This window comes from Octopus bimaculoides, chromosome 2, assembly GCF_046866305.1.
Source record: "Octopus bimaculoides isolate indiv1 chromosome 2, ASM4686630v1, whole genome shotgun sequence".
NCBI classification, from domain to species: domain Eukaryota; kingdom Metazoa; phylum Mollusca; class Cephalopoda; order Octopoda; family Octopodidae; genus Octopus; species Octopus bimaculoides.
Window position 1 is genome coordinate 106,096,884 of NC_142929.1, and position 15,699 is coordinate 106,112,582.

At 37.4% G+C, this 15,699-nt stretch overlaps 1 protein-coding gene across 4 annotated transcripts in view; it reads left to right on the plus strand.

The window, feature by feature from the left end:
- Positions 1 to 13,595, plus strand: part of LOC106882516 (uncharacterized) — a 36,116-nt gene extending 22,521 nt beyond the window's left edge. For all 4 annotated transcript variants that reach the window (XM_089347415.1, XM_089347414.1, XM_089347413.1 and 1 more), the window contains one exon: positions 1,491 to 13,595. In XM_089347415.1, coding sequence (XP_089203541.1) covers positions 1,491 to 2,989 — 1,499 coding nt within the window. In that variant the 3' untranslated portion in view covers positions 2,990 to 13,595. The remainder of the gene's footprint in view (positions 1 to 1,490) is intronic.
- The last annotated feature ends 2,104 nt before the right edge of the window (positions 13,596 to 15,699 follow it).

Genomic DNA, 15,699 nt, shown 5'->3' on the forward strand with positions numbered 1-15,699 from the left:
GCAATATTGACTACTGTTCAGAGCCTGAGTGTGTTTTTTTTGTTCTTTTTTTTTTGTCTTCTTACCCTAATTTTTTTTTAAAAATCACTTTAACAAAATTTTATTTTGCCTTTCTGTAGTGCTTTAAAGAAACAACTTATAAATTTTGGCACATCAACCTCTGAGTTATCAACTCTTTAAATATGTGGGCCCTAAGCCAAATTGTGTCTTCAGGAAGGTAACTTACCCTGCAGATGTATAACTATTGTGTGGAATTGTATTAAACCTGTTTGATGGTATGAATTATAATCAAATGTGTTTTTTTTTTTTTAATCACATACCCTTGTTTTGTATTCTTTGTTTGTTTTTTTTTTCTTTAAAAAAAAAAAAAAAGAGAATATTATTTTAAAATCTTTTCACATCAAGATCAGAGGTTCTTGAACACTCATCAACAATAAATGCCAGGGAAATCTCTTACAATTGAGCAAACTTTTTCTATTTCTGTCCTCGCATTTTTCATTCTCACGTTTTTTCTTCTCTTTCTTACTTTCTTTTATTATTTATCTTTCCTCTTCTTGCCTTCTCCCTCTTTTCCTGATCCAAGTAAAACTGTCACAAGCAATATGACAAATTTAATTTAACCCATGGACACTTTTGAATACCAAAATCAGCTTCATTTTCGTCTGATTGCTAAGACAAAAGTTCAAGAACCACTGTTCTGGATCTATATTTTTCTGTTTGTTCTTGAATGTTTACATAACCAGTTTTTAAAATATATATATGTGTATGTAGTGTGTATGTGTGCTAGTGCATACATACACACTAAATGTGTATATGCACACTAGCACACTTGTACATGTAGTGATAAACATGATATACAAATGGGAAAATAAAATTCTTTACTTCAAAGCTCTATATACTTTGGCTTCCTATATTTGAAATATTCAGCATTTCTATGGTTTTACTCTACTTTTGTTCTTTCTTTTTTTTTTTTAGACTCCACACAAGTAGATGAATCCATAACTATTTGTGATGCCCCATGGGTGTGTATCAGTGTTACATCAATGTCTTCAGGCATTGTTTTAGATTTCTTTACAACATGCTTGTTCTATACATAACAGCTAAGTCAAACCCTTCGCTTTTAAATAGTTAAATGTGTTTCACCTAGTAGTAGGGACCTTACTTCACATAGTGCTTGCATCATACTACAAGAAATTTGCAGTGAAATTTCCTGTGACCTCTTATATATAGTATATTTTTATTATTCACATCTTGCTGGTACTCTTAAATTGCAAGAAATGTTCCAGCTTTATACTGAAGTAAAGTTACCAGTTTTGCTGTTTTACTGGTTCCTACCTGATGACACCAGCTTCAAAAATTCCTTTTGTGTTCTGAATTATGAAAATAGAATGTTAGAATATACAGTGAAAATATCAGTTTATTTAGATTATTTTGTTCAAGTAATCAATGACCTTATTTTTATAAATATTGTTTTTATTTATCTTTTCCAGGTGTTAAAGCTCTGAAGTGCCCTCTATGTGATTATTCAACCAACGACAAGAGTAACTTTCGCCGTCACAAACGTCTCCACCTCAGGAACAATCCTGTGAATGTCCTTAAATGTGACAAGTGCACTTATTCAACAATCTTGCCCCGGAAAATACGAGAACATTACTGTGAGGAGCATGTAGATACTCCTAATAGCACAGCAACAGATTCAGCTACAGTCCCATTTACAGGTCCTACTTATGAAGCAACTCGTTTCCGTTTTCGGCATTTTGGGGTTGATCAGAGTACGTCTTCTGGCAACCCACTTGGTATGAGTACTTTGCATACGTTGTTAACAACAGTGCAATCTCCAAACCTGCAGTTCAGGCGATCAACTGCTGCACCAATTAACAACTGTTTCACACAATATAATCATTATGAATCAGCTAGTCAACAGGCTAATCAAGACACACATTTAGCATCAAATTATCTACGTTCTATTGTCTCCTCCATTATGAATAGTCCCCCTCCACCACCGAGAGTGCCTGTTACCAGCACAATTACCTCATCCAGTCTCTATACTACAGCAGCAACAGTAGCAACACCAACACTTCCTCCATCTTCAACAGCCTCTATAGGTTCTTCAACAGCAACTACATTACCCATGGTAACTGATACAGGGGAAGTTAAAGTGAAAGTTGAACCCTTTGAATGTGAGGAAATATCAGACGTGTCAAGTTCCGCTGCAGCTACTCCTATGAGAACTCTAACTCCTGACTGTTCAAGGGATGTTCAAACTGTTTTATCGACTTCCTCAAAAAGACAGTCATTGGACTATTTAGAAAATTCTAGTAATCCTTTTGATCGATCTGTTGAGCTTAGAACAATGTCTAATGTTAGCCAGAGCACTGGTGATATAGCTGACTCTTCAAATGCTAGACTTGAATATCACTCACCTATTGAAGAAAACATGGGGAGTGTGGAAAACATAGCTTCAACATCTTCTGGCAAGAATTACATGGAAAACACACTTCACACTTCAAATCCAGTCACTAACCGTAATGTGATGTGTGACATAGCATTGACACAGAACTGTAGTGAGACTGATGTGGACTCTGCTTCAGTGAAGAGAGAAACATCCAGTGTTGCAGTACAGTGTGTTCTACCAAATGTTAAAAATGAAGGTTTGAATGTTGGACAGGAGGAGGCTCCTGAACGAAAGCGGTGGCGATGTCAGTTTATTGAGAGAGCAGTGCAATGTGAACTGTTGCCCTCACGTCGAACTGGTTCTCGTTCAGTGTCCATTGCAAGTGAATCAGAAGGCAGTGAACAACCAAGTACAGCAACGACAACAGATAACCGTTGTATATATTGTGGTGTTACATTTGAAGATGAAGTCCTTTTCTCCATTCATATTGGCTGTCACAGCCATACTGATCCCTTTGTGTGCAATGTATGTGGCAAGCAATGTACCAACAAGTATGGTTTCTATTCTCATATTATGCGAGGTCATCAGTACTAGGTGTATTGTGTACATATACACTTGTTGGGTGGCTGTGTGCATCTATAACTATCAATCTATCTATCTGTCTACTTATCTACATATATATATGTATATGTATACTATGTGTGTGTGTATACACATACACACAGGCAAATAGTTACAACCATTTTTTTTGTATGTGCTTGTGTGTTTATTATGTTAGCAATATATTCACACCTACACAAATATATATGTGTGTGTATATGTCTATATGTCCAAATGTAGATGTGTATGTTTATATATCTATATGTGTGTGTGTGTGTGTATGTTTGTATATATGGATGTATATGTTTGTATGAGTAGATGCACACACACACATTTATATATATGGAAATAGGGAGAGAAAAAAGAGATAAGAAGGATATCCAGCAGTAAAAGAAGGCCTCACATGTATTTATCCAGTTCATGCTAGCATGAAAAATAGAGATAAAATGAATGAATGATAATTATGTATATGTATGCATATATTTATGTATGTATGTATGTATATATTTGTATATGTAGTACATAATTGTGTTTATATGCAGACATGCATGGATGTATGTATATGTGAGTATGTTATCTCTATTAATTATTTGAATTCTTCCTATAAAGAAAGAAACAGACAGTTCTCCGCAGCAGTGGTGAACTGTTGCTTTCGAAAAGCCTTCATATTTTTTATGTTCTACTTTAAAAATATATTTTACAAAGTGCATGTTAGCTGGTCTCCTTTCTTTATGTAATAACACCAGTTCCATGAGTTTACTACATACACATTTACTAACATAACATTAAGTGCACCAATAATGTAGCTATAGATGTAAATTTATAATCAAGGTAAGAAAAAAAGAAGCTGCAGGTTTCAAAGCAGTTGCCTTTAAATATTCTCTTTCTCAATGATTTTGAAAGAAATGTCCATATCTGCAGGGCAGCTCACCTTTCTGAAAATGTATGTATGTGTTTGTGTGTGCATGTGTACCAACAACAGTGACTTTTAAACTCTGCTGTGCTCAAATCTTTGTGTCTTTGCTAGCTGTGATCTTTGAAGTCAAAAATAGGTTTCTACAGTCACCACAGAACACAAAGTAGAAACAAATTCTCTACACATTGAGATGCCAATGATGATATGATATATGCCTACATACATGTTTATGTGTATATACATATGTTTGTATATGTATGTGTGTGTGTGTCTATATATATATATATATATATATTAATTTTGCATCCACTTTTGCAGGCTTCTCCAGTGTACCTGTTTGCAATCCCTTGTCATCTCCTTTGTGAATTAGTTTCCTGAGCCTTCAGTATATCTTCCCCTTCTGCAGGTTCTTTCCACTTTGTATCTTTCATGTTAATCTCGTTTCTGTACCAGATTAGTCTACTTTCAAGCACACACCACCAAATTCCTCTGACATTTAGTTTTCTTCTATGCTTGTTTGTACTCCATTTTACCTGCCACAGGTATTACACATCTTGTGGATCCTACTTGTGTCTTTTCTTGTTTCTGTCTTTTGCTGGTAGTCCTCACTTGCTACTCCTGTTTCACTACCATGAAATATTGTACTTTATTCATAATCTTCATACAATTTGTGTTTTATTTGGAGAGAGAGAATCTTTTTGTTGCTATCAGAGAAAACTTTTTTCCACCTGATTGTTACTCTGGCTACTATGTTTTCAGAACACTTTCTTCCACTGCTAATTTGTGCATGTAGATAACAGAAGTGATCAGCTACTTCTAGGGAATTTGAAGGAATTTGTTTTATAGGTTCTATTATAGTTAATACTTCTGTGCGTCTTTTATATGTGAAGCCCGTCTTCTATGTCAGCTTAACCTTGATCCCACTGCATTCCTGTGCACAAGGTATTTATATTGTGTACACCTTATAGCATTCCTATCACTTCTTTTCTGCATAAAAAGCAAGGCCAATCTTTTTCCAAGATAGCAGTAAAATTCTGCTAAATAAGACATTTTCTTTACAATATTTACTTAAAACCTCTCAGTTCAAGGTTTGCTTTTACATTTCAAATTTCTCTCCTGATTTTTTGATAAATTCAAGTAATAATAGCATAGAAGTTCTCAGAGACATTTAGTTTCAAACTCTTTTGTTATAGACACCTAACTACATTTAAATTCTTTACTGAACACACTGCAAACTTTCTCTTTGCTAATAGCATCTCTATACATGGCTTTCTCAGTTTTTAAAAGTTGTCCACCAGCATTTTGTTTCTGTAGTGATCCCCAGATTGCAGTGCATGATACCCTGTCAAAGGCCTTCTACAAGTTGACGAGTGCTAGCTATAGTGACTTGTTCTTTACAAAGAACTTTTTTAGTTGCCTCACTAGGAAGAGGATGTCAATGGTATCCACTTTGTAGCACAAATCTGAACTGGATCTCATCTAAGCTTTTTTTTTTTTCTAACTAGTTGTACTATTGTTCTGTTACTTTTGTAACTTGGTGTCTCTCAAGTTGCTTATTTCCAAAGCATTTCCTGTACTGTTATTGTAGTAGCTGATACTGTTGTTATACTAGTCATTAGACATGACCACTTCATCATTATCATCATCGTTTAACACTCGCCTTCCATGCTAGCATGGGTGGAATGTGTTCACAAGAGCTGGCCAGGCAGAAGCCAGCACCAGACTTCTGTGACTGTTTTGGCAGGATTTTTACAGCTGGATGCCCTTCCTAACACCAACCACTCAGCAGACTGAACTTAGTGCTTTTTACATGGCACAAGCACAGGCAAGGTCAGTTTTGGCAAGGTTTTTACAGACACCAACCACTTTACAATGTGAACTGGGTGTTTATAAGTGACACCTGCACTAACAGGGTCACTAAGTACTTGCAAGACAAAAGAAAATAACTTTCAAGAGGGGAGGGGGCATTGGAGGAGGTGATCTTGTGTCAGATGATGAAAGGTCAGAGTGAGACAGAGAGACAGAAACAGGTGTCTTGCTGTAGAGGAAGTACAAGGTTGCCTGGCCGGCGAGAGAGTGAGATCAGGAATGAAGACAGAAATAGGTATTCTACCACAAAGGAAATACATGGTTACCCAACCTGAGGGAAGTGCAGGAGAAGGATAGAGAGAGTGGGAGACAGCAGGATAGAGATGGTGGCAAAATGCCAGGCATACTCACAAGGGACAGGGATCAGAATATAAATGGGTTGGTTGAGTAAAGGAAGAAAGAGATATAGATGGTGGCAAGTGCCAGGGCATACCCTTGGGGTTCAAATGCCATAATATAAGAGGCAGGATATTGCGAAGGAAGTATGATTAAAGAGTGCAGAGGTGAGGGAGTGAGTGACAAAAACCTGGGTATACATAAAGTCGGGGGCGGGGGCTACCAGATAGCAATGATATAGAGGAACAGGGCCGTGAGGACAGGATTGGGAAGTAAGAGCTAAGCATAGTGTATGAAGGAAGAAATGTGAGGAAGAGAAGAGATGTTGAGATGCAGATTGGTTTGTTGGGGTAGGGTGAATGAAAAGTTTTCTTGTTATGTGTGGGTGGAACACACATGTTGGAGGCTAGCAGATAGCAATAATACAGTGAGAGAGGGTGGAACACACAGGTCAGGGGGCAAGCAGAGCAATGATACAGTGGAACAGGGCTAAGGGGACAGGATTGGGGAGTGGGAGATAAGCATAATACATGAAGTGGAAATGTGAGGAAGAGATGTAGAGACGTAGTTTGGTTTGTTGTCGTAGAGTGTATGAGAAGTTATCTTGATAAGTGTGGGTGGGACACACAGCGCTGCTAGAACTCAGTTTCGCTGACATGGGCAGGTCTTCTTTATTTCTCTCCAGTCTACACTTGATTGAATATATGGATTATTAGTGCTGTATTACTTCAGATATTTTTAGCACCCCAGCTACTGTCTGTAGCTTGTCTACTTTCTGTACCTTCATAGCCTTTATGGTCATTTCATCCTTATGGCTGTTAATTTTAATAACTAGTCCCTATGCTGAATTAACAGATTTTCCATGCCTTTTCTTGGTATTCTTTCCATCCATCCTTGCTGTACCCACACTTCTTGTGTGTCTCCTAGAAAAACTTTGTTATCTCCTGTGTATAAGTTTCTAATTCCTACTTCTTTTCAAAATGCACCACCTAGTACTTCTTTAAATCTAGAGATTGTCCATAACCTTTCTCCAAACTGTCTTATTTCTGGGTCTGACTGGATCTTGTGATGTCACTAATTACTAGGCCATGTTGAGTGGTATGTTCGTCACTACACAAAGTCTTAGTATTCAGAACCATTTCTCTATTCATTTTCTAGTGATTATGAAACCTTTCTGGTTTACATTTTCGCCTGAGTGATAGATGGTCCCATGGCTGGCTTGTTGATCTATCAAAGTTAGTGTTGCAAATGGTTTTAGTCGTTTCCATCATATAGCTCTAAGAACCTTGATCTTTCTTTGTTTTAGGCACCACAACCAAAGCCTGCATGTATTCCAGAGAAGCCATCATAGTGTGGCCCAGCATGTTCATTAGAGTTACTAGTTATTAGAACGTTGTGGCTATCTGTTAACGAGGCTGTCTGCAAGTGAGCATCAAAGAAATAGTCATTTTGTTCATCAGTTAATCTTGATTGTGGTGCATATGCAGAAACCACTGTTGCTTTCATATTGCCTTTTAGTCTTATTTATTCTGTCACATAACTACCTCAGTTACTTATTAATCATTTCTCTGCCAACAATATGCCAATTTCTCTAATCGCAGTACTGTTAAACACCCAGAAGTATTTGACCCTTGCCTATAAATAATCCTGCTGAGACTGTCTCCAATCTTAACTACTGCACACATTCACTCTAGAAACTAAAATTTCTCTACATCTACCTTCTACCATGCTAATATTGATAGTTGCTTCCCTAAAGTTTTGCTGCTGATACGAAGAAGAGGAGGGGGCTTCTGGTTGTTTGGTGTCTATTTTCTGTCCCTGAAAGGGAATGAGTTATTGTGCTCATGTGATGATAGCTAAGAGTTCTCACACATGATCACATGTTTCCACCTGGCCACCTTAAGCTGAGCCTGCTAGAAATAGCAACCAAATCTCTTTTGACTCACACCCTTTCACCTTAAAAAAGACACATTGGAAAATGTAATTGTGTGTTTCCGATAACAAAAGACAGGATGGTTATAACTATATTGTCTTTGAACACAGGTGTGCCTTATCAGAGTTGGCCCGGGACTAAACAACTATTACTACTCTGAGCGACACTAATATGGTATGTGTTATCCAGTATATGCAATTAAGGATTTCCATTATGCTTTTTTGTATATATTTTATTGCTGGTTGCCCTTCCAACCACAGATTAGACTGAATGCATTTGATTGTATCACGTGCACAAATGAATTTATCTAACTAGAGTGAAGTGTCGCCTTTATACTGTAATGTGTTTTTTTTTTTGTCTATTTAGTGTTGTTGCTCTACTAATCAGGTTGCTTTTGATGCACCCTGCAGAGTTCATATCAATTCTGTGCAGAATTTTATTCAGTGTGATTGCTCTTCAGCATGCATTGCCTTCTTTGCAACATGCAGAATATGAACAAATCTTCTCACCTCTGAAAGTTTGTTCATATTTATTACTCTCCTACATAATTGTGGGTGAGCCCAACTTTGTAGTTACTATTCCCACAATAATATGTCAAGTTCAGTATATGTATGCATGCAAGTGTATGTATACATTTGTTGGTATGTTTTGTTTAACATCTTTTTTTCCCCATGATAGATTGACTTAAGTGGGAGGTTTATTAAGGCAGGATTTTTATGAATAGATATTCTTCCTGTTGTCATCACTTGTAAGATTTTGAAGATAGAGATTTTATTTTTTATTTTAAAGGAATTTGAAAGCACAGAGGTAGCAGATGATTTGTTGATATGAAATATTGACAAACATCACCATTACAGCCCTGTGCAAATGGTGATATCACTATTTGTAGCTAAAATTCAGGGTATATCGTAAACAGACACATACATAGTTATATATACATAGAAGACTTCTTTCAGTTTCCATCTGCCAAAGGAAAGCTGAGCCCAACGTCTTCACCACTTTGTCCCTAGCTCTTCTCAATCTTCTTCCACAAGTTCCACTCAGTTTGAGCATGCCACATTTTTATATACAGCTCTCATCCTCCTGTACCTTCATGCCCTTACCAGTACAACTTCCTCCCTTGTGCACTACATCTGATACCTTTTATATCCAGTTTATCTCTCATTCATATGTTATTCATGCACACGAATATTTAAACATTCGGCAAACTATGCTTGCTTCATTTCCTTGTAGTTTTCACAAACCCTCTGCATTTAAGACTCACATCTTGCTACTCTGCAGTAGCACACTTCATAAACTGGCATTATACTATCTACCCAAGCACTTTGTTGCCACTTTTTCTAAGCATTCTTACTCCAGCTTCTATGCTTTCAAAACACACATACCTACTACTGATTAGGTCTCCTAGGTTACAGAAGACATCAAGTACTGGAGAGCATTGAAATCATAATGAATTTATTACATGCAGTCTCGGTGCCCTACAGTTCATCAGAAAAGGGTCAAAGAGACTACAAAAAGTAACAGTAAGACAAGTAAATAAAGATGGTAATGATAACCAAAGATGTTTGCTGAATATACATGATTAAAACACAGCAAGATAAAAATATGAACAGTTATAAAGTTGTGAAGACAAAAGAGTACAAGGTAGTTGAGTAATAGTATTGGCAGATTTGCAGGAAGGATTGAGAACCAAAGCAGACATCACACTGCTGATCCTCAAGACTTAGAACATCATAAAACTTCTGATTCTCGGTTTCTTGCGACTTGATATTGCTCTTTGCTTCTCCCTCCTTTCTCATCTTTTTGTCTTTATATCCCTGTCTGTGGAGTTACTGCACCACCATGTCCTCCACTTTTTGGTTGACACCTTGCACCAACCATAGATCAGGTCTGTTGCTGTCAGTAGATTAAGAAGTTGAAAAAAAGAAAAAAAAACAGATGTCCTCTCTGCTATAAGTTTCTGTCATCATGTTTGTCAAATAATACTTCTCTGAACCTTCTTCTGTTTGATGGTTCTTTAACCTCCATGTTCTTCTCTATTGCATTATTGTTTCTGAGCCTATCTAATTCTTATTTTGAAGTCACTAATGAACAGTCTGTCTTTGGTGTTACATTCTTTGCATTGGTAAGACTTCATATATTGTCTGTCCCTTTCCCTGGTGAGTAAAAAATCTATCTGGCTTCTCAGTTACATATGTGTACTGTGTGTGTATGTGTGCATATATTTATATCTGTAATATATTTGTGTATGTTTATATAAATATACGTTATATAAATATATATTCCCAGGCTATATCCTATTCATCTTCCTAATATGCAAACCTCACAGCCTCTTCTCCAAAACACAAAATTTTTTAACACCTAATCCATCCTATACTGTCCAGGTTTCTCTTTACTGAAACTTTTCTCCAAAAGTCACTTGCCTCTCTCAATATTGACTCCCAGTTACTTTGGCTCAAAAGCTCCCTCCTCACTCCACGTGTATTTATGTGTGTGTGTGTATGATAGATCACTAGCCACTACGCATTCTCTATTTTCTCTCCCTGTTTCTTTCTGTGGAAGAGCGTAGGCTCGAAACATTAAAGACTTTTCCACTTCCCGAGCGTTAAACTAATATACTTGTTTGTTGTCTACACCACCTGTCTTCGTCTTTTGTTTTTTTGTGAATTCTCCCTATATATATATATGTGTGTGTATCACCTTTTATATATGTGTGTGTGTATATATATATATTTATGTATATATATATATGTATATATATTATGTATATATATATTTATGTATGTGGATATATATTTGTGTTTGTGTGCACATATATATACACATATATCTATTTCTGTCTGTTTTATCATGCTAGCATGGGTTAGACAAATATATTTTTGAGGCAATATTTTTATCATTAGAAGGCGGCAGGCTGTCAGAAAATGTTAGTACGTCATGCGAAAAGTCTAGTGTTTTGTCTGTCTTTATGTTCTGAGTTCAAATTCCACTGAGGTCGACTTTGCCTTTTTCATCCTTTCGGGGTCGATAAATTAAGTACCAGTTGCATACTGGTGTCAATCTAATCGACTGCCCCCCCCCCTCCCTCCCTCAAAATTTCGGGCCTTGTGCCTAGAGTAGAAAAGAATATTTTATTGTTGGATATATATCAAAGTAAGGTGGAGAGCTGGCAGAAACGTTAGCATACTGGGCAAAATGCTTAGCAGTATTTTGTCTGTCTTTATGTTCTGAGTTCAAATTCCGCTGAGGTTGACTTTGCCTTTCATCCTTTCGGGGGTCGATAAATTAAGTACCAGTTGCGTACTAGGGTCAATCTAATTGACTGGTCCCCTCCCGACAAATTTTGGGCCTTGTGCCTAGATTAGAAAAGGATATATATCAAACTATAAAATATTGCTTCAAAAATATATTTGTCTAACCCATGCCAATGTGATAAAATGGACAGAAATGAAAGGAATGTTTATGCGTATTTGTGTATATGTGTGTGTGTGTGTGTATATATATATTTATAGGCGCAGGAGTGGCTTTGTGGTAAGTAGCTTGCTTACCAACAACATGGTTCCGGGTTCAATCCCACTGCGTGGCATCTTGGGCAAGTGTCTTCTACTATAGCCTCGGGTTGACCAAAGCCTTGTGAGTGGATTTGGTAGATGGAAACTGAAAGAAGCCTGTTATATAGATATATACATACATATATGTGTGTGTCTGTGTTTGTGCGTGTGTGTCCCCCAGTATCGCTTGACAACCGATGCTGGTGTATTTACATCCCTGTAACTTAGCAGTTTGGCAAAGTCCTGGGGTCGATTTGCTTGACTAAAGGTGGTGCTCCAGTATGGCTGCAGTCAAATGACTGAAACAATAAAAGTTATATATATATATATATATATATACTTACATACATACATACATACACACACACACGTGTGTGCACTTGTATCATTATCATCATTTTAGCATCCACTTTTCCATATTTGCATGTGTCAGGTGGAGTTCACTGAAGAAGATTTTCTATACCTGGATGTTCTTCCTGTCACCAACCCTCACCACTTTCAAGCAAAGAAATGTTTTCCCATAGCCAGTCATGGTTTTGCAGAAGATTGGAAATGAACGACACTACTTGTATGACAATGTCACTTATTTACAATTATCGTGCCTTGTCAAGACAAGAATATATTTGTGTCTCTTTGTCCTGATATCATGTGATAGTTGCAAAGAGCATTACTGTTGTTCAAGCAGTGTCTTTCGTTTCCTCTCTTCTATGGACAGTACTTGTGATGAGGGTTGGCAACTGTGAAAACCTCCAGCTCAACAAAATTTGCCTCAGCAAATTCCATTTGACACATGAGAAAATGGACATCAAAGCAATGATGATAATGTATATGCATCATTATCATCATCATTTAATGTTCTCCTTCCATGCTAGCATGGGTGAGATGGTTTGACAGGAGCTGGCAAGTCAGAAGACTATGTCAGCTTTGGCATATTTTCTAGAGCTTGATGTCCTCACTGCTGTTGGTGTCTTGTGAAAAGCAGCCAGTACCCTCTGTAAGGTGGTTGGTGTTAGGAAGGGCATCCAGCCATAGAAACCATGCCTAGCATCTGCATGTATGTATGAGTAATTAGTTCTATGTTTATGTGTGATATATATTTATACACACATGTGATTGTGTGTATGTATATATCTATGTATACATATGTATATGTATGTGTGTGAATATATATATATTTGATATAAGTAAGAAGATAAAGAATGAATTTAGCACAACTTTAATACTTGTTACAATTGTTTCTGTACCACTCCACTTCTAACCACATTGCATGTAAATGATTTTGTGTAGAAAATTATGCGATATGTGTGGTTGAATATGTCTGAGTGGCACTTCATCAGGCTAATATTAGGTCATGCGTCTTTGATGTTCAGCTTACACTTTGAACTTTATTGGATATTTGCAATTTTGTTACACTATAGCCTATTATACTTGCTTCCTAACAATCCCTCATTTCCTCCTTTATTTCTGCCATTCATGTAGTTACATTATTAACTTCATACCTCTCAATACAGGAGTTTTAATTAACTAGCATACCAATTAGCTAATGAAGAAACTGTTTACTTAATATTTCATCATGCTAAGGCAGCAAACTGGTAGAATTGTTAGCACACTGGGCAAAATGCTCAGCAGCATTTTGTCTGTCTTTACGTTCTGAGTTGAAAGATTGTGAAGGTAGATTTTACTTTTCATCTTTTCAAGGTCAAAAAGAGTAAGTACCGACCATGCACTGGAGTTGATGTAACCGACTTGCTCCCTCCCTCAAATTTGTACCTGTAATTGAAAGAATTATCATCATCATCATCATCATCATTATTATTATTATTATTATTATTAGGATGACAAGCTGGCAGAATTGTTGAGTTTAAATATCATCAGAGTAGACATGGATTTCGTCATTTCGAGGTTGATAAAATAAGTACCAGTTAAGAACTGGAGTTGATGTAATTGGCTTCCCACTCCCCTCAAATTTGCTAACCTTGTGCCAAAAATGAAAAAGACTTATAATTATAATTATTATAGTGTTTGTCTCTAATTAGTATTAGTACTATGTTTGTTATTGTTATTATTAGCATACCATTCAAAATGCTTAGTGACATTTCACCCATTTTCACATTCTGAGTTCAAATTCTCTCGAGGTCAGCTTAGCCTTTCATCCTCTTGAGGTTGATAAAACAAGTGCCAGTTGGGCACTGGGGTCAATGTAATCAACTCACCCCTTCCCCTGAACTTGCTGGCCTTGTGTCAAAAATTGAGATTATTATTATTACTCTAGTCCTGTCCTTTTCTTAACATTTTTGTTATTATTTCTGTTTTTTCATTTATTATTCTTATGGTATTCTTTATTTTAATTTCATTACTGTTATTATCGTTATTAAAGGCAGCAAGCTTGCAGAATCATTAGCACAGTAGATAACCTGATTAGTAGCATTTCACCCGTCTTTTTGTTAAAATTCCACTGAGGTCAACTTGTTTTGGGGGGTCAATGAAATAAGTACCAGTGGAACACAGCGGGGCATTGTAATTCACTAGCCCCTCCACCTAAATTTCAGGCCTTGTGCCTATTGTAGACAGGACCTCTGTACTTGGCTTTTGTCAACATGGAGAAAGCCTTTGACAGTCTCCCTTATCTGGTGGTCAGTGGGGAAGCTAGGGATAGATGAGTGGTTAGTGAGAGCTGTACAAGCCATGTACAGGGATGCTGCCAGTAAGGTGAAGGTTGGCAATGAGTATAGCAATGAATTCAGTGTACAGGTAGGAGTCTACCAAGGATCAGTTCTCAGCCCTTTCTTGTTTATCATAGTCCTCCAGGCCTCAATAGAGGATTTCAAGACTGGCTGCTCCTGGGAACTCCTCTACACTGATGACCTTGTTCTTACAGCTGAATTTACTATCTGACTTAAAGAAATTTCAGGTGTGGAAGCAAGGCCTGAAATCTAAGGGCCTTAGAGTTAATTTAGCAAAAATCAAAGTCCCAGTAAGTAGAAAAGCAAACAAATTACAAATCCCTTCAGGGAGATGCCCCCTGCTTGATATGTAAGAAGGGTGTTGGACATATAAAAGGTGTAGCTGGATCACAGGAAGATTAACGGAGAAAATAGTCTCTGTGTGGGTACAATAAGCACTAAAAGCGTATAGACAATGGACTCCCTCAAATGCTCAGGAGAATCATTGGAAGTAGTAGATAGCTTCTGTTACCTAGGCAACCAAGTTAGCAGTGGAGGAGGAAGTTCTGAAAGTATAATTGCTAGAATAAGAACAGGCTGGGCAAAGTTCAGAGAGCTACCTTTGTTGGTAACTAAGGGCCTCTCATTCAGAGTGAAAAGCAGATTGTATGATGCCTGTGTATGTACAGCTATGCTACATGCCAGTGAAACATGGGTTTTGGCTGCAGAGGACTTGCAAAGGCTTGAAAGGAATGAAGCTAACATGCTCTGCTGGATGGGTAATATCGTTATGCACACACGTCAGAGTGTAAATGATTTAGGAGGAAAACTGGGTATAAGAGGCATCAAATGTTGTGTGCAAAAGAGAAGTCTGCATGTGATGCGTATGGATGAGGACAGCTGCAAAAGAAGTGCCAAGCTCTAATTGGGGGAATTTGTGGAAGGGGTAGACCCAGAAAGATGTAGAACAAAGTAGTGAGAAAGTATCTTCAGATGCTGGGTCTCACTGAGGAAATGACTGGAGACCGGGAGTTGTGGCAATTTGCTGTACTTGAGAAGACATGTCAAGCTAAGTAAAATTGTTGTCCTCCATACATACAGGATTGTTCTTTAGAAGTTCCAGTGCTGCATAAACGCACCCATGCCAGCGGCACATAAAAAGCATTCTGCATACTCTGTAAAGTGGTTGGTATTAAGAAGGGTGTCCAGCCATAGAAATTGTCACAACAAACAATTGGAGTCTGAACAGCTGGCCAGCTCCTGTCAAACCATGCCAGCATGGAAAACAGATGTTAAACAATGATGATGGTTATTATTACCATCATTAAGGCAGCAAGCTAGCAGAATTGTTAGCACACCAGGCAAAATGCTTAGCGACATTTTGTCTGTGTTTACATTCTGAGTCCGCGTTACACCAAAGTCAACTTTGCCTTTCA